Consider the following 18600-nt stretch of genomic DNA (forward strand, 5'->3'; position numbering starts at 1 on the left):
TGAGAGAGCTCTCCAACCCTTCTCTAACTTACGACTCTATGGGAATAAAAACAAACAGGAAAAGCATAAAACCTGCGCAGTCGCAGCCGAGAGCAGCTCAAGGCAAGAAAGACACAGTGTGGTGAGGAAACAGAAAGGAGTCGGCACATGTTGATGAAGAAGAAAGAGGAGAGGACAGCTTGATATCTCGCCCATACCAGTCACAAGCATTAAAACACTGAGCACAGACGGAACACAGCCAAATAAGTCACGTCAGAAGTTTAGTCAGCACAAGCATGAACACATCTGAACGTCAGACAGGACCGGCTTGAGGATAAAACTGGTCTCCTCACCTCCATGATGGGGTTGGAGGCCAAAACCTTCTCCTCTACGTTGGCCTCGCTGGCAGAGCCGCTCACCGTAGCAAAATACCTCATCGCATACTTGGCTGATACCGTCTTTCCCGCTCCGGACTCCCCGCTCACAATAATCGACTGGTTCCTCTCGTCCCTGGAAGACGAAACAAAACATACCGATATGGAAGACCGAAGCCAAGCAGAAAGACGGGCCAGGTTCTCGCTCGGGGACAACTTTTAGCCTCAGCTCATCCGACGTCACGTTCGTTTTATGGGTTGAATGATTCTCATAATTGCTCCGCTTAAGATCCAACAAGTATCAAGAAACGGACGCGGTGATAAACGGCGGAGGGACTGCCAGCAGTAAGTTTATAGCAGGGTTCAATTAATCAAACTTACATGACCATAAAACCCCATAAATCCAACTACCCTGTACGGAAGGAGCTGCTGTTTATTACATTTATAGGTTGCAATTATTTGCTTGAAAAAACAAAAATAAAATTCAAGTGAATATCTGCTCCTAATAAAAAGAAATGTGTGAAGCTTCACATAAATTACTCTGATTAGTTCATTAACTTCAGTCAACAAGCAACTCAACACAATATAGAGTTTGTGGGGGAAAAAAGCAACTGTATCTTAAGTGATAAATGTCCAAGTTGTTGTAACCAAACGTGTCTTCAGGGACCAGTTTAACATGCAGGTTAACTTTGTTTTTTCTCATAAAAGAATAACATAAAAATGTTCTATTTGTCCATTAAACTCAGATGTTTGGTCATTTCTGTAACCAGATTATTTATTGGTGATGGATTTAAGATTAAAAGAGGGGTTTTCACTCCAAGCTGTTGCACATTTTTCTGCATCCTGCTCGCTCCTAGCCTCCATCTCTGATAAATATCTCCTCAGCATGATGCTGCCACCACCATGTTTGAGTACAGAGTGATGCTTAGTGCCTGGAGTTTAGAAATTACAGCCAAGTCATAAACCTTGTAAACTGAGGACTGAGTGGTTCAGATGCCACCTTATAGCCTAAATTATGAAGTCCAACACAGATGGCATTCATCGTTAATTTTCTTCCACCTCATAAAAGGAACTCTGGATCTGATTTGGTATCCACTGGCTTCCTGATTACCTTTTGACCCTGATGATTCCGCTTGGCTAAAGTCAAATCTAGGAAGGTTTTTCTTTGTAACAATAGTGGGGGATAACTTTAATTTTGTGAGTTTAAAAAGCTGCGGAAACCTCCTTTTATCTTTCATTAAAGTTCATCTGTCTTGACATTGTGGCTCCCAGGTCTATGAAAGGTTCTCTCAACCTCATGACTTTGTTTTCACTCCGACAAACACCACCCACCGCTAGACATTACATAACATAGACAGACGAATGTCCTTTCTCCAGTATGTCTAATGAATTCAATCAGGCACTGATTAGACAATCCAATCAAGCGGCTGAAGCCATCAATAAGGACTTCTTCATGTAAGCTTTTTGTTCCTGCTGTCATTATGATTTAATATTCAGGACTGCAGAACGATTTTAATCTTTGTTGGGCTGACTATGAAGGCAAATGGGAGACCTGAAGTTGCCTGAGAAGTTTTTGGTGGTGACGTATTTCATAAGGCAGCCTTCCTGCCAATATATCCTCCGTCACTGCCATGTGTGAGATCTGATACGTGGCACTCTTAGTTTACCGCAGCATGTTAAAACCCAAAACTATGAGTTTAGGCTGAAAAAATTTAACGTTTTAGCTGCAGACAGTCTTTTTATTTGCATTTGTGTTTAAGATCAGAACCACAAGGAGAGAGACAAACAGCGAGTGGCTATTTCTGGCTCAGATCTGACCTACAAACCCTGAGGCGAAAGGGAGAGCTGCGCAACAGGGAGGACTTCAGCCAGTGCTGCTCAGGTAACACACACTCACACACACACACTCACACGCATGCATGTGCACACGGACCTTGCCATCTGCTTATAAGCCTCCTCTGCCACGGCGAAGATATGTGGGTCCATGTCTCCCATGTTCTGGCCACTGTAGGCGTTGATGATGTCTGTCCCGTAGATCGGCAGCGTCTCATACGGGTTGATGGCCACGAGAACGATTCCTGTGAGACGAAAACAGGAATAAAACGCCAACTAGGTGAAAATCGAAAACAAAAAGACATAAACAGAGCTTTACTTGCAGCAAAAAAGCATATGACTCAAACAGTGTTTAACTAATCAACTATAAAATCACCCACTTTCAAACAGTTATTAAAAGTTGACTGAAGTTTCCTTCATTGTCATTAAAAATTTGCCTTCAGTACCATTTGTATGTCATTAATCATAATAAGTAATAGTTTGGAGGTATGATTTATTGTAGTGATACATATAGGTCGACATTAGCGAGTCAGTGACCCCTCCTACCGCAGTAGGTGTAGATAAGCTTAGAGTCGATGAAGCGGACTTTGAGGTTGTGGAGCACGGCTGGCTCGTGGAGGTAGCTAAGGGCTGTGAGGTCATTCTCGCCCACCAGGATGTCAGGGTTTCGGAGGTGAGGCAGGTTCTTCGTCTTGGGGTCCAGCTTGTGCTCAATGTTCTGGGAAGGATCAGGAAAAGCACGACAAAACAGTCTGAACATCTTTAATTGCTCAATCAGGTTCGATTACAGACGTCACATCAGCACAGTCCCGTCTGACTACAGTCAGTCGTCTCTGTCCACAAAACCAGCAGTATTATATCAAACTGAAAACTCGATTAAACCCCTGGCTGAATCCTGCTTTAGCCATTCTTTAGTTGCACTGACCAGACCTAAATAAGACAATCTTACAATGAATACTGCCCTCTTTTTGCTATGGCAACTTGGGCTGCACAATATACTGAATTAATTTATCGCCATCACAATGTCAGTGGGCGTAATATCAAAGGACTGCAATAAATTATAGGCCATTATATCTCAAGTACAACGCACTCATGTTTCCCAAACTAAGAATGTATTTGGTCAGTCCAACGAAGGAGTGAGGAAACTGTTTATTGCATGTGATGTTGCACGTTTTTAGAATATAACAATAGCAACCCTTACAATATTAGTCAGCCAATAAGATACAAATATATTCTGTGGCCATCGTTCAACAACAGATGCAACTTCAGCTCCTGTTGTCAGAAAGAAACAAAACCTTTTGATGCTAAATTGAGCTCCTCTACAAACACGAACGCAAATCAAAAGATTTTAGGTCTCAGTGTGTCGGAGGCTTCACCTACATTTAAATTTATAACCATGTTTATTTATAACACCTCTGTTAAAAGCTGGATGGTAGGATGCTCATTTTCTTTATTTGTTGTGTTGATAGCTCGTTCTGTATTGATTGTTTCAAATGTCGGGTGTGGTAGTAGTAAGAGGGGTGTGGGGGTGTAACAGTATAGATCCTTTTAATATCATTTATTTATTTAATGGGATTACTGTAAAATACAACCCTATTTTATGTCAATGTAACCATAAATAGCAGTCACATGTTCAGTCTGACTCTGATAATTTCACCCTCCCTTATTTATTTATTTACACGGATAGTTTCACCAAACAGACTGCAGTTCCTCCTGTGACTGAAAACTGTGTCATTTCACAAATTTAAATACATTTTTATGATTAAGGAACACTTTAAGTTATTGTTCCTTTGGTGCAGGCTTTTCTCCTCCTCCCACACATGCTGCAAGTACGACTTACGAATAAAGATCAGTTTTAAACCAATAAATGTGCTTCCTATCCAAACTTATTTTGACTGCAACGATTGTGTTCGTTAATAGCTGAGATCATGATAGCCCTATTTAAGACGACGTGACGAATGAAGTCATAATTACACTGTATGACTGACTAAATGACTCCTTTAATTAGCTTCCAGCAGCAGACATCTAGCCTCGTTTTATCTTGTTTTATCATGATGAGGCTCCGTAGCCGTTTATGTTTGTCAGAAAGAAAAAAAAAAAAGTTCCTTGGCTAATTCATTTGCCTTTTAACTAATTTCCTCAAATGTTTGGAGTCCCTGAAAGGTCAACCGGGCGAACAGAAGCAAACACAAGGCCCCTTTGATTCCGTGGTGATGGGATACATTCAGCCGAGATCATATGAATCTGAGTAAGGAGGCAGTAACATGGTTTAACTAAAGGACTGCTTCTTTGCCAGTGCTGCAGGGGAGAAGACGGCCTTCGTAGCTGCTTGCATCCTAAGCCAACAAATTAAATGTACTGTGATACATTTAAAATGCTCCTCGGAGGCATCTCTGCTTCAAAGTCCCATTTGTGTGCTTAATGGGAAAACCAATAACCGCTAATGAGACGCAGCAGAGGCAGAGCGAGAAACTGAAAGCGTTAAAAATAAAACGGGAAGGGGGCAGATTTTCCTCCCGCTCCGCTCTGTTCGTTTCTTATTCTCACCGTTCCATCCTCCAGCGTGAGCTGCAGGGAGGCGTCGCCATTTTTGTAGTCCTTGATCAGCTCAGCCGATTTCCACACGTCCTCGGCATCGGGGATCCACACCCGAGCACACTAAGACAAAAAAACAAAAACAGAGGGGAAACAGAACAAGTTAGATAAAAACAAGACTAAGCTGATTTAAATTATTATTGTTTCTGTCCTGTGTACGCTCTCAAACTGCTCAAAAGTCTAGGCGTGACAGAACCTCTTCATCTGGTTCCCATGCAGGCATTTCAGTAAAAGCTGACGGACTGACAGAAGAGATATATCTTGCTTCCTCTGTGCCAACAGTTAAAAACAGCATGACTTAGGAGCAAACACTGGGGTCTATGTCTTCGGTCATGAGCACACGGCTCATAATGGTCAGTAAAGTGGTGGGAACGAACTACGGAGCAGCTCATGACGGCTGAAGAATGCAGCTGCAGATATGGCAAAGTTAGAACCCCGGTTGAGTCTCCCGTTCTCACGCACCGCGGCTGAATAATTCAGGTCTTACGGACACGCGCCCTGATGCGACAGACAGGGATAAAAGAGATCCAGCTCGCACTGCAGATGCATCCGAATGGTGGAACTCAACCAAAGCAAACACAGCGCGCTTACAGTGAAACAAAACTTCTGAACCAACTCGCATTTGCGACCTTGACATCGTTCGATGGGATTTTTTCCCACTTTGCCACAGAGGCATCCAGATGACACGATAAGACCCTGGGGAAAACTGAAGCACATGACGGCGAGCAGCGAGAGTCCGTCTGCAAGTTCGAGAAGCATCTCATGGCGTTAGTTTTTATGTTTTATTTTCCACCTCGCTCCATAAACTGCTGAGGACAATTTCACAGAGGCCAAAGATAAAGGCCTCATTGTAGAAGGGTTACAAAACTGGTTTATGTCTGCTGCTCCACATCTGGTCACCTGAATGATGACTTCATGGTCACACAAACACTCACCCATCACGCCCTTTTCTCTTGGGAAGGAGAAGGCGGCCCTGCCCTTTTATTGAAGTACTGACATGAAATGGTAGCTGCAACTCACTTTTTACCCTTAAAGCCGTAATGGCTGCCAATTTTTCCAGTGTGTTTGATTTGAATTGTCATGCTTCTAACAATTTCCGCATCATTAAATGATTTGTTTGGAGGTTAATGTGACTCAAACTCATCGGGGGTTTTGGCAATCAGTTACAGAGGTTCCTATTGGAGCTCATCTGCATACGATCTGAGCCCAAACGTTTGCTTTAGAGCTCTCCACCGCTCGGTTTCCTCCCCCGAAATGACTCTCCTTTTGTCGCCTCCCGTTCTTACAGCTTCTCGCCATTCAATCAGCACCAATCAAGCCGGCCGTGTCCCGTGACGACGTCTGCTTACATAAACAAAGCTGGCGTCGCAGAACTGCAGGCTTCTCCTGTGAGACACAGTTCGTTACGTCCTTTTTAAAAAGGAAAAATCTGAGAGTTTGAGTTTTAATATTTGATTAATTGCAGTTTTGTAGTTCCAGCAACTTCCTATTTGTAGATAATTGTAGCCTCTTTATGTGCCTTTATCTATTTCCCCCCTTCTTCCACCATTTTGTACATTATTTCACCTTTTTGATCCTGCTGGAGACCGTCCTAGCAGTCAGCCTCCTAGCAACGAAGAGATAGAGGAGAGGATGAGGAGGGAGGCTAAAAATAGCAACAGTGAGTTTTGAGCAGCATCACACCTCACGGAGGCATCACAGCGCTACTGAGCACACTTCCTGATCCTAATAATCACCCTCACACACACACACACCTTCGTTTTACACATCACTGGGTGCAAAGCTGATTAGTTTTCAGTGGTGCTAAAATATGTTGCCAAGCAGCTCATTTCTTTGCTTTCTACGTGAGGCACAGATGCACGTACCGAGTCTGAGACACAAAAGAGACAAAGCTCTACAGTCCGACTGCAAGGACAATGAATCATATTTATAGACCAACACATCCCCTTGGGTTCAGAAAGAAAAGGGGACATGAAGGTTGAAACTTGACCACACACACAAACACACAAATACTGAAAGACATTTAATTGCTTCAAGGGCGTCTGACTGAACTGTAGCTGTTCTGCATTTTAAGGAAACACAAGCTGGGGAAAAAAACGAGTAACTCAAAGCTGGAGTGTGTGTGTGTGTGTGCGTGTGAAAGAATGATGGTCAGACTGGAACGTAACGGGTGGAAGACGATAAAGAAGCACAGACGTCAGAGCATGTGTGACATCAGAGATCACATGACTCCAGTCCCTCTGCTTTGCTTTGCTGCATGCAGCTTTTTGGGACATAATGTGCACATTTACAGCTTTACCATATTCACGCCGAGCACGGGAACAACTAAACTTACATCTGCACCCAACCCATGACATACTGAGACATACTGGGTGCATTTGTGGCTCCAAAGATCTAAAGTACGAGGTCTAATTCCTATTCTTTCATGCCTGACAAAGACAACAAGGACCAAGTCAGGTGACCTCTGATTCGGTCTATAAAAAACAGTAGAGCAGTCATTTGATGCAGAAATCTTTATATATTTAAGAGATATGCATACAAAGAATTAAGGCAGGAAGAGCTTGTTTTAGATCTCATTTTCAAAAACAATAATATCAGTGTTGGGTTAATGTGGGCAACGTGCTGAATTTATAACTGGTTCCATAGATGAGTGAGTGAACATCACTGCTACATGTAAAATAACTGTATCAAAGTGAACATATTGGACAATTATAATAATCTATAAAATCTGGTGGCTTGGCAGAAAGGCACTGATTTTGGCAATTTATGTTTCTAAATGGAGAACTCAAAATTAATTACAAAAAAAAAATGAAAACAGCTATCAGTAGGGGTGGGAATCACAAGGTACCTCAAAATATTGTAAGTTATGCAATAGATGACCTACAGTCAGTATGGCTGAACAATATTACAGCTCAGGAAACTTATGGACAATCTAAAAATGACACAACACACTACCTGTCTTACTATGACCATGGAGCATAATGACGTATCATAGCAGTACCTTTTAGTTTCACTGCCATCTGTCATTTCCCCCCACAATCAGGGTCAAGTTTCTCTTTTGTTTGCTTTTACTCATTCATGTATTCAGAGACTCCACAAGGAGCCGTTAAGTACCAACGCCCGAGACAGATATGGAAATTTTAAGTTATTTATTACAGCATACTCCACACTGATAGCACAGAGTGGATTTAGATGGTCAGAACGAGGCGTTTAAAGTTTGCTCTTGAAGGAATACGGCTAATCCAGATTTAACTGACAAGCAAGATTAACGCCTGATTAAGCCAAGTCAGGGTTTAACACGAGCTAATCTTATCTGAGTCAACTACAACAAAGTTTTAATACAGGAAAAAAAACAACTAAAGCTTCTACGTGGACGAGCTTGTTCCATTTGAAGCGCAGAAAGATGGACGCAAACGAGTGGAAACATCTAAAAGAAGTTAAATTTAAGGTGAACAGAAATAATTTCACTTCGCTAAATTTTACGTGTTGAAACAGCAAGAGTCTACGGGAATGCTCATCAGACTTCATGAAGGTAGAGTTAAAAATATGGCTAATACGTCAGCCATGTAGATTAACTCCCCGCGGGTAAAAATCACACTTTTCTTCTTATTTGTTGAAGCAGGAAATAGTCCAGCGGCTGAAATAATCTTGTTCTAACTGTGCAGAGAAGAATTAAAGGACTTTAAACAAAAACACGGCCCAGCAGAGGCAGCCATCCGGACAGGAGCAGAGGTATGTGTGAAAGTGTTTTGGCCCGATCCTTTCAGTGAAGTCGTCCCAGACTGCAGAGGCCTCGTCACATGATGCCACTCATGTGAGGATCTGCTGTTTTTCTGCTCAGCTGGCCAGACGCTGCGTGATGCCAAGATTCAGAGGCCGCTTCGCTTCAGGTGGAGAAACAACGTGTCCTCGGGTCAGAGTGAGGGCCTAACTTGTGTGTCCGTGGTCCAGAGCCAGTCAGAAACTGCAATGCTGCGGACCACTTCGGCTGGGCCAGCGTTGACTCTTCCCTTCATTATCTTACAAAACGGGCAGGAGATGCCGGCACAAAGTTGTCTTCTCTTACGCTCAAAACAGAAATCAATATCCAAACCCTGATTCGATCAGTTTGAACCCTATGCAAACAGAAAAAAAATAAGCTACAACCACCTAACAGTTCTTCAGAGACACCATTTTTAAAAGACAACTGTCAAAACTTCAACACAGAAAATGTGATTAGCGTCCCAACTCGGAGACTAATTGTGTATTTTCCATCCAGCTAACTTGGTTGTCCTGTAGCCCGCAAAGCTGGATCTGTGCCCTTCTCTGCACAAAAGGCGGAAAAACAACTACAAACTAGCTTCAGTAATTTAATTTAGTCAAGTTACATCACTGACTTTGGGGTTTATTCCCGTGTTAAAATGCAACACAAGCCGATTTATTTCTGCCAGGGTGTGTCGGGACTAGGACCCCATGTTCCGCGTTACAGAGGTAATATTCCAAACTCACGACCGCACCAAGAAGCCTCTTAAAAGTTTAAATGTAAATTTAACTCCTCTGATTCAGGGAAAGAAGCAATTGAAGCAAAAAAAAAAACTTACTTGAACAAACATATACTCCAACTCCCTGTTCATCCTGCCTTCTGAAGCGAGCTCTAGCTCATCCTGCGAGTCTGCTGGGTTTCTCAGGGCGCCTCCAGCCCTCGCGCCACGCCACAAGGCCGGACTTTAACTGATCGAGCGGCGGGCTCCAGAGCAGAACCGTCCCATTGTGTTCGCAGACGCAAGCGGCGTTCACCAGCGCAGCGCCCGCGGCACATGACTGGCCGTCGCGTCTGTCTGTCAGCAAACGGCCCGGCTCCCTCCGTCGATCACATGAGTTGTGAAGCAAACAAACTCTCCAAAGTAAAGAAGCAGCCTCAGCCACCAACATGGCTTCAAACTGCAGCTGTAGACTCAAACTACTTGAACACTACAGATTATAGACCATTACTGATGTTAGTGTGCAGACTTATGAGAATTTATGACATGTTTACACTCTATTTAAACCATGTTTTACTAGAAAATAAAAAAGAAACACATATAGGTGGTAAATACGTGTAAAAAAGTACCACAAACTTCATGTATGTGAGCTATATAAAAACAAGAGCATCCCTTCGATTGGAGTCATTTGGATCAGATTTGATTTGTCAATCCCATCATAAAATGGTAGATTCAGTGTTTACTTCTTAGCTTCATGCGTGACCTTCTATGTTTCCGTGTGAGACATCAGACTGGGTGAAACACAACGTCACTTCAGAAGAACTGTAGGTTAGGAAAGGGCAGACATGCCGCCTGTCTGGCATCCCCCCAACAATTCACGTAATAACTGGTGTTTTCTTTTCTATTAGCTGCTGCTCGTGACTACTTTTACAGTCTGACTTCACTGGCTAACGTGTGTGTGTGTGTGTGAGTGTGAGTCAGCTTGAACAGGTGTTTTCTGACCCTTATGACTCCACTCTGACTTATCCCTGAAACCTCTGTCTCTGATCCCAGACTTAGACTTCGGATGGTCTGAGAAGACGTTCACGTATACAGCTGCTTGAATAATACAGAAAAAAAAAAAGTTGTTTTTGTGCTTTTAATTATAGTTTTTTGAGAGAAATCTGAAAAGGGATGTGAACCTAAATGTGCCTTAGCTACGACACACAGAGGGTGAGACTCGTTTTCCCTTTAGCTGCAAATTCAGAAATAATTAGACGGAAAAACAGCTAAAACTCTTTGCTCTCTCTGTCCTGGTGGGCAGGGCAGACCCAAGCGTAGCTGAGCTTCTACAGGTCGGACTCACTCACACGAGTGGCACTGAGTGTTTTCTAACCCTGAGCTGTGAGAGCAGAAATCGCGGTCAGAGATCGCCTGCGAACACCTCGCTATTCAAAACAGGAACTAATTTTAGGTGGCCTGCCAGCAAACAGACCCATTCAGAGAAGGAGAGCAGAAAATTTGAAACAGATCGGGACATTTTTCCTAAATACTGTATGTTTGCGCTTGAGGTGGAGAACTTGGGAAATAACAAACAGAACAGGAGTGATAAAAAAAAGTCTGACACCGACCTCTGATCTGTTAACAGAACAAACTAAACACTTTTCATTTTACTTGGGTGGTTTCTTTAAAGAATTAGGCTGTAATTTATATGAAAAAAAGTAGCTATGCTTTCTGGATATTACCACTACTAGTTTTATTGTTTTTACCCTAAAGAGAGAGGATGTAAAACTGCAGAAATCTAACTTAAACATGTTTTTGAAGCTTTTTTTCCAATTTGGAAATAAAAACAAGTAATATATACATAAAATTGAGACTAATTGGGACTAAAAGATATTTGTAAATCCATCACTATGTGATTAATTATTGCTGCAAAATGCAAGAAAACTGAGATAACAGAGAAATTGTTTTGTTCCTCAGCTCATCGTCCTTCATTACTGACGCTCTCACCACTGCCTACAGCTGGGTGGTGGTCCTTTTAGGTTTAGCTTTGTTTGATTTGCCTTCTTTAGCACATCATTTCCTTTGATTTTGATTTGTTTTGTTTGCTCCTTTTTTTTGGATCACTTCTCTGGTCCTGCTTTATGACCCTAATTTTCAACAAGGACCCAGTTTTTATGCGTCGACTTTATTTATTTTTGCTGTGATAATGACTACCTGCTGTCACATTTGGATTGCACTGATCTGTGTTATTATTATTAATGTTATTGTTGTTGTTGGAGTACATGAGGTTCTCAGTGCCTGGGTTTATTCCATTTTTTGTTTTTTTTAAAAAAAGCAGTTTAGTTGCTAGGTAAGTTTGAATTATTTTGAGTAAAAACATCACCCATAGAGCCCATAAACACACAAAAACAAGGAATTTACATTGATTTCCTCTACGTCCAAGTGAAGACACTCAAAGAGCAGAGAAGCTGGACGAGACAGAGATGCTTTAAGGGTGTGTGTGTTTGCATTATTACAGACTTGAAGACACATTTTAACAGCCACTGTTTTTCTCTTCAACAACAACTATTATCCAAGCTGAACACAGCAGCAGCTGTCAAAGAAGGGGGATGGGGTGCCTCATCTCCTCTTCCTCACATACAGTGCGCTTTTTCTTTATCCCCCTCTTCTTTATCACGTTTTACAGCAGCAGATGATCTTGTGAGCTGCGGGAGCATCAAGGCCCTGTGTTTAAATGGACATATGTTCCTGTAAAGCCACGCAGGCGGAGAGGCTGTCAGGGCCTCATCCGGTCGGGATGCTAAAGGGACGGAAGAGGATGCTGAAGTGTCCCGGATGCTGAGGGGAGGCTGCGGCGCGGCGGTACCCAGCCTCGGCTCGGCTCGGCTTCGAGTCAAAACAACCGGGCTGAAACTACCGAAAGAAGCGGGCACAGTCTTATGAAATAACCCCGCTGATGGGCGCGCGGTTTGGGGGGGGGGGGGGGGGGGAACACAGGAGGACGACGCNGATAAAAGCCGAGCACCGCGGAGAGCCAGAGCCTCCATGATGGCCAGGCTGGCTGGCACCGCCTTTGCATCACCGCCGCCCCGGGCAGCGTCGGTTCCAGCTCGGGGAGAGAGTGACGCCTCGAACCCGAGGACCAAATCCAATTTTAGGGACTCCATTAAACGACGCTTGTTCTTATTAAGAGGTTGTTTTGCTTCGTGTGTGTGAAGAAAGAGGGGAGGGGAGGGGAGAGGAGAGGAGGGAGGGGTCGGGGAGGGGGGCTCGGTTTCCACCGCATCTGGGCTCGCGGTCCGTTCCGACCGGTAACCGAACCTAACGTCACCTTCAAACGGTTAAAAAACAAACAAACAAACGTTAATTTCGCGTCCGAACTCCGTTTTCATTCATTTTTAAACTCCGCCCACAAAAACAAAAAGAACGCTTCCAAACACGAAGCACGCGCGCACACAGAAAAAAAAACGCACACAAACGCTCCCCGGCGGAGACGTTTTCACCGTCAGGAGAAAACGTGTCAGAACCAGAACATTAAATTAGCCCACGCTAGCTAGCGCATAGGTGCGTGTTAAACGCCGCAAAATAAATACACGCCGGCTTCACCTTTGTGTACAGCTCCGACGCTGCCATGACGGCGAGTCCTTCCTCCAATCTGGGCTACAGCTCCGGCAGGTCTCCGCTCTGAACTCGAGACTCGGCGTGTTTTCATGAAGCGATGAAAAAACGATCCTTATTGTTTTTTAGTGAGAAGATGCGTGCCTTTCCTCCATGATAAAAGTCTCGCCGGGACTGTTGAGGTCTCAGCGTCTCACTTTGCATTCTGGGTATGATGGATGAAATGATTCAGCCAAAAAAAAAANTTTGAAGGACTTCTCAGAAAGACTTTTTTTTTTTCCTGAGAACTTTCTAGGTTTTTCCTTTAGACCAGGGGTATCAAAATCAAGTTACACACACAGGACAAAATTCAAAACATGGTTTTAACCTTCCTGCTGCCCTTGGGTCAAAATAACCCTCAGTTTTAACTGAGTCAATGGCCAAACTAGTCGATATTTGTGAGAAAAATATATAAACTTATCTTGCTTCTTTAGATGTAACAACTTATTCATTTAGAACTAAAAATTATCCTTTCTCAATGACATATGCAGCCAAAAAAATAAAGAAAAAAAAATCTAATATAAAAAGACATTTATATTAGTTTCCTTTGCTTTTCTATCATGACCTTCTTCGTTTTATTTTTCTTAGTAGTAACACACTTTATCACAATCCATTAAATAAATCTGAATTTTTGACTTTAAAATAAGGAGCAAAAACAGAAAAAGATGATTCTCTGCCGCTCAGACATACATGTTTTCTTGGCTGCAATTTCATCAAGATGACGTTCTCCATCGATTTTTGTACCTCAAAATCAAAGATTATTAAAAAAAAATTCCTTATTTTTCTTCAGTGTTGGCCAGTTGTCATGATCTGTCTGAATTAAGTACAGCATGCTCGGTTTTCTCAGGCAAAATGAGAAGCAATAAAACTATTTTACATTTAAAATATCTTTGGGGCCAAACAGAATGTGAGCAAGGGCCAGATTTGGCCTGCGGTCCTCAAGATTGACACATTTTTTTAGACTTTGGCTTTTTTTTCCCGCTCACATCTCACCTGACAAACACACTGTGCAGCTTGTTCTTAAAAAGGAGGAAAATGGTCAGAGGATGAAAAATAAGCGCATTAACTTCTTTTTAACCTATGATTTTTGATGCTGAGCTAAAGAGTTTACCAAATTTTAAAACTTAAAAAAAAAATACAAGGAAATTGGACATTTTTTCCCCCATTTTTAATAATTTATTGTATTTAAAAGCAAACCACAGGACGCAATGAATGAACATTTGTGCAAAACTAGTTTATTTACAAAACAAAATGGCACGTTGTGACAGCGGGGCGGCCTTGTACATGCACGGCTCACACAGACGTCGTGCTGGCTTCGATCCACCCCGTCGCAGGGAAGTCCTGTCAGTGATGACGCCTTGAAAAGCACAACGAAAAAGGGCTTAAAACTACTTTAACTTAGAATTACACAAGGTCTTTCCTGGAGTTTTTACACGACCCGTTGCTAGTAAATATTCTTTAAATCGTTGAGTTATACTGGCACAGCTTTACAGGATGCAAGGGCTGGTCCTCTCCCCACTACTTACATGGATTTATCTTTTAGGTTTTATTACACCCCTCAACCCCTCTGCGAGCCAGATGATTCATTCATGACAGCTGCGACCCCGGTGGAAGAACGCGAGGCACCAGACGCTGTTCAAACTTCCAGCTCTGCAGCTCTTCCATCGTTAAAACACCTCAGAGTCCCAAGATGTCCTGAACGAACCGTCTACCTGCAGCCAAGCTCTTCTGTACATTAATTTAAAGCGTCAGTTTAAATATCTACCTGTTCTTTTAATGAATTAAAAAACACAGTGAGGTTTGCAGCCGGGGTACCCACACATGCGGATCCATAAAAGCGTTGTCCTCATTAGTAATACGGACACGGAAAGTGTTAACGAAACTGAACTTGGTCTCTAGATTTAGTGCTTTCCATCTCTCAACAGCACCGTCGTTTAAAAGAGGAACATACAGTGAATAACACGCGAATTGGATGAAGAGCTTTCTAAAATGCCAACGCCAGCCCCATGTGCCGGACAAATATGTACAAAAAGGTACAGACACACGCATGCACGCTTTCCATCTGAAGGATCCTGAACTCCATGCTGAAGCAGTGGAAACCACTGGGTTGTAGTCCCTGCTGCTCCATCCCTCACCGGTAAAGAGTCCTTCACGATTCAGACGCAGACCGTTCGCCACACGCACGCCGTATCTTACATGGAAGTAAAGAGAAAACACGAAGGGAAGAAAAGTAAAGAGTCGGTTGTGGGGCAGACTGGGGGCCAGGTGAGGCGGGAACGAGGAGGAAACGTCCCTTGAAGCGATCAGGTGAGCAGTTCAGTGGGGTGCCAGGTGTGGGTTCGGGTGGAGGGAGGGAGGGAGGGTGGGAGAGGTAAAGTTACAGCTCTGAGACTTCGGTGGAGCGGGTCGTGGGGCCAGGAGGCGCTGCGCCTGGATCAACCTGCCAGTTTACTCGCCACCAGAGAGGGTTTCCTTTGGGGCAGGTCCTGAGGGGTGGGAATGTGGTCCCCTGTGATCTCAGTCTTCTCTGGCGCCGCTGCTGGCAGCTGTTTGTTCTTTATCTTCGCTTTGGCCATGTTGTAGTCGCCGGAGTCAAAGTATTTTTGCTGCAGAGAGAGAGAAAAACGGACTCTGAATTACAAAAAACAAAACAAAAGAAGCAGCGTGGGTAATAAAATAAAAGCCAGAAACTGATGGATTTTGTTTTAAAAGCTACACTGTAAAACAGAGTCCTTGTTGCTGTATGAAGCAATGTTGTTTTAAGAGAAAATATTTACTTTAAATGATAAACTTGGTTACTGTGGTTGTGACTACGCTGCAGTTATGTTGAGGTAATGAAGGACGAAAGGGAGATACTGTAAGCAAAATAAAAGGAGTGGTTGTTTTGTTTGTTACCCCTTATATAGATAACATGAACAGCTTTTATTTTATAGTCTTCACTCGTTTTATTGTATGAAGAAAATTTCAACAAAAGGTTAAAATGAAAAAAAAAAAAAAAAAACTAGACCAAACAACACATTTTAGTCAGACTCCACTTTTAGGAGATTAACTGGAGCCTGGTAAGAGTCTCAGGATCGGATGTAAAAGTTTTTATTTGTTTGTTTTAGGAGTGAAAAGACCTGAAAGCATCTATAGGTGTCTGCTTTGATAAAAGCTGTTCAAACCATCTAAATGCTCAGGAAAGAAGGTTCAGTGCTTCCTCTTTTATCTCACTCAACATGGGAATGTAAGCACATAATCTAATTTACCTTTTTGTCTTTTTCATTACTCAGTCATAACCTTTAGCTTTCTTATTTCCCTCAAAATTTACAAATGTAGCTCTAACAGACACATTTGTGACATGAAATAAAAACTCAAATTACCAATTTACTGTTTTGGATTTTGTTGCCGCTTTAAAAAAAAAAACAACACAACACGAAACAAACAAACAAACCCGTTTACAAGCTACAGAACTCTGAGGATCCAGAGGCGTCTCTTGTAAATGCCTGTTTTCTCCGGTGACCAGTCACAATTTTTACAACACTGAACAGAAAATTTCCCATTCCCTAGTTACAGCAGTCTTTTTATCGTTAAAAATCACACAAAAACAAGCGTTTCCAGCTGTCCAACTGGGGAGTTTATTTTTGGTTGGTTGCTTTTCTCAACCGTATGATTAATATCTTTAGGTTTCTGCAGCGAGAAATCAAAGATCTCAGTGTTAACCAGCATTCTGGAGAAAACATTGATACGAACCGAGAGTCCATACAATGCAGACGCTGTAAGAGATGTTGACTAGCCTCGGGCAAACACGAGAAATTAACTCACCCCCTTCTGCAAGCGCTTGCGGAGCAAATCGGAGCCTCCGGGCTTGTTCCCTAAATTTGGATATCTGGCCTTCAGTTTGGCCTCCTCTGCTTTCTCAGGACTGATCACCTTGTCCTGCACTTCCTGAAAACCAGAAGAAAAATGACACACCGGGGTGCAGTGCAGCCAAAATATATAACATATATTAGAGCAATTTTAGACTAGAGGCTGGGAAAAAAAAAAACCCAGAAACGTTCATTTGAAAGGGATAACGTTTAAGCAAATCCAGTGAGCCCTTTTTTTCTCCTGAAAAATGTTTTAAAATAACAAGCATTCTGCAAAGACAAGGACTGCTTCTGTTCTTCAGCCGTCAGGACCTTCGACATGAATTAAAGCTGGACACCGTAAACAGCGGACAGAAGACCAACAACATCCACACAGTCCAAGTTTTAAGTCCTAACAAACAGGACTTCAAATGTTATTTTCTTTCTAACATGTTTAACTGTAATAAGTTAATTCATGTTTAAAAGGAGGGTCATGTAAGGCCATGCTAGCCTGTGGGAGAGGAGGAAGTAGGGGATCTCTAGTGCGCAGACTCTGGACACAAAAATAATGAAGGGAAGACACCGCAGTAAGGAAGTAAAACAATTTGATGCTTCTGAGCAACGTTTAAATGTAAAAGCTTGGGTCCCCAGATGTTACTCTGACACATACTTCACACCAAAACAAAAAAGCCCCGCAGTTTTTGGATCTGGTTCTGTTTGGAGTAGGACCACAGCTAAACACGCAGGAAAGTGAGCCCTGAGGACCAAGGCTGGGAGCCTTTGCAGTTTGAGCTCAAACAAGTCAAACACGTGGAGGCCCCACCTCGAAACCTAATCTGAACCTCCCAATGACAGCTTAATGACAGAAACCACACCAGACCTTCAGAGGTCCAGTGGTCCCAGCTGTTTTCAAAGATGACCCCTTAATATGAAGAGGTCATTACACTAGGGCTGAACAGTATCTAATATCCAATTTATCTAAAGATAAACATACAAAAGTGCGCGAGTTTTCTTTACCGCCTCACCAACACCGACTGTACAAGCTAACATTCAGTGAAACGCGATGAAATGGACAAAAAATAAACCTCTTGTCGAGTCAGGTTTTATTCCCAAAGCCCTTTTAAGAGGTTTCAGTACAAGCTTGGTGTTTAACATTGTCCGAAGCAGGCAGAACATCGGTGTTAAGCTAAGCTACCGCTAGCATTTAGCCAGTGTGAGAATGACAGTTAGCAGCTAGCGCTAGCTAACAGGGCAGACATTCACAGCGGCATATATATTCACACACCAGCCTCAGCCCCCCGAAAAAAGGCTGCTGTCGTCGAGGCTGCTGAGTCATACATAACGAAGGTGTTGTGTTTGGTTAAGGGTCTGGTTGCTAGCTTTAGCTGATATGTCAACAATGACGCGCGCTGGTGGACCAGGCTAAACGTTACAGGTAGCTGTTAGAAGTCAACGACGCTCCGCTTCGGCTAAGTGTTCCAGCCGCACAGTTACCGTCTCCTCCACCGACGTCTCCTCTGCGGTCTGCGTCTCCTCGTTATCTCCCGACATTTCTAAGTGAGCTCGATCAAGGCACTGCTCAATAGTTCGAGAGGGGGAAAATAATCCGCTGTTTTGACTTTCTGTAGCCAACACACACACCACTGCCGCCGCCGAGCTGCTAAAGGCTCGCTCCCGCTTTAAAAAATAAAAAATAAATACGACGTCACGGAGCGCGATCCAGTTCCTGCCGTGCACCCGCACGCTGCGAGTTGGGGATTGCGTAACACGAAACGGATCAGCTGTCGAGGCCATGTGCTGCCACGAAATCCCGTCGCTAATCCTCAAACATGAAGGATGCTGCTCTGATTAACACAGCGCAGCTCTTTAAAAAAGTCCCCAATATTAGATCTT

The 18600-nt window shown here is 43.0% G+C and overlaps 2 protein-coding genes across 13 annotated transcripts in view; both read right to left on the reverse strand.

The window, feature by feature from the left end:
- myo5aa (myosin VAa) overlaps window positions 1–13052 on the reverse strand; it is a 44526-nt gene extending 31474 nt beyond the window's left edge. For 5 of the 12 annotated variants that reach the window (XM_017418708.2, XM_025006501.2, XM_025006497.2 and 2 more), the window contains exons 1-5: window positions 12830–13052; window positions 4734–4844; window positions 2733–2904; window positions 2287–2431; window positions 333–489 (exon numbers count right to left, since the gene is read on the reverse strand). In XM_017418708.2, coding sequence (XP_017274197.1) covers window positions 333–489; window positions 2287–2431; window positions 2733–2904; window positions 4734–4844; window positions 12830–12856 — 612 coding nt within the window. In that variant the 5' untranslated portion in view covers window positions 12857–13052. Of the gene's footprint in view, window positions 1–332; window positions 490–2286; window positions 2432–2732; window positions 2905–4733; window positions 4845–9361; window positions 9528–12829 lie in introns of those variants that run through there. The other 7 variants (XM_025006495.2, XM_025006498.2, XM_025006499.2 and 4 more) reach the window with 4 other exon arrangements.
- Window positions 13053–14093: 1041 nt separating this feature from the next.
- Window positions 14094–18401, reverse strand: arpp19a (cAMP-regulated phosphoprotein 19a). The gene is made up of 3 exons (XM_017418716.3): window positions 18202–18401; window positions 16685–16807; window positions 14094–15486 (listed from the first exon to the last, which is right to left on the reverse strand). The coding sequence occupies exons 1-3, from the start codon at window positions 18256–18258 to the stop codon at window positions 15316–15318; spliced, it is 351 nt and encodes a 116-aa protein (XP_017274205.1). The 5' UTR covers window positions 18259–18401; the 3' UTR covers window positions 14094–15315.
- Window positions 18402–18600: the final 199 nt, after the last annotated feature.

The sequence above is a fragment of the Kryptolebias marmoratus genome, linkage group LG15 (assembly GCF_001649575.2).
Source record: "Kryptolebias marmoratus isolate JLee-2015 linkage group LG15, ASM164957v2, whole genome shotgun sequence".
NCBI lineage: Eukaryota > Metazoa > Chordata > Actinopteri > Cyprinodontiformes > Rivulidae > Kryptolebias > Kryptolebias marmoratus.

Bases quoted from the DNA above. Each gene is read 5' to 3' on its own strand.
- arpp19a (XM_017418716.3), bottom strand. From the start codon at position 18,258: ATGTCGGGAGATAACGAGGAGACGCAGACCGCAGAGGAGACGTCGGTG. The intron at 16,808-18,201 runs GTAACTGTGCGG...TCTGGTTTTCAG, and splicing joins AGACGTCGGTGGAGGAGACG to GAAGTGCAGGACAAGGTGAT. The intron at 15,487-16,684 runs GTGAGTTAATTT...CTCTCTCTGCAG, and splicing joins GCAAGCGCTTGCAGAAGGGG to CAAAAATACTTTGACTCCGG.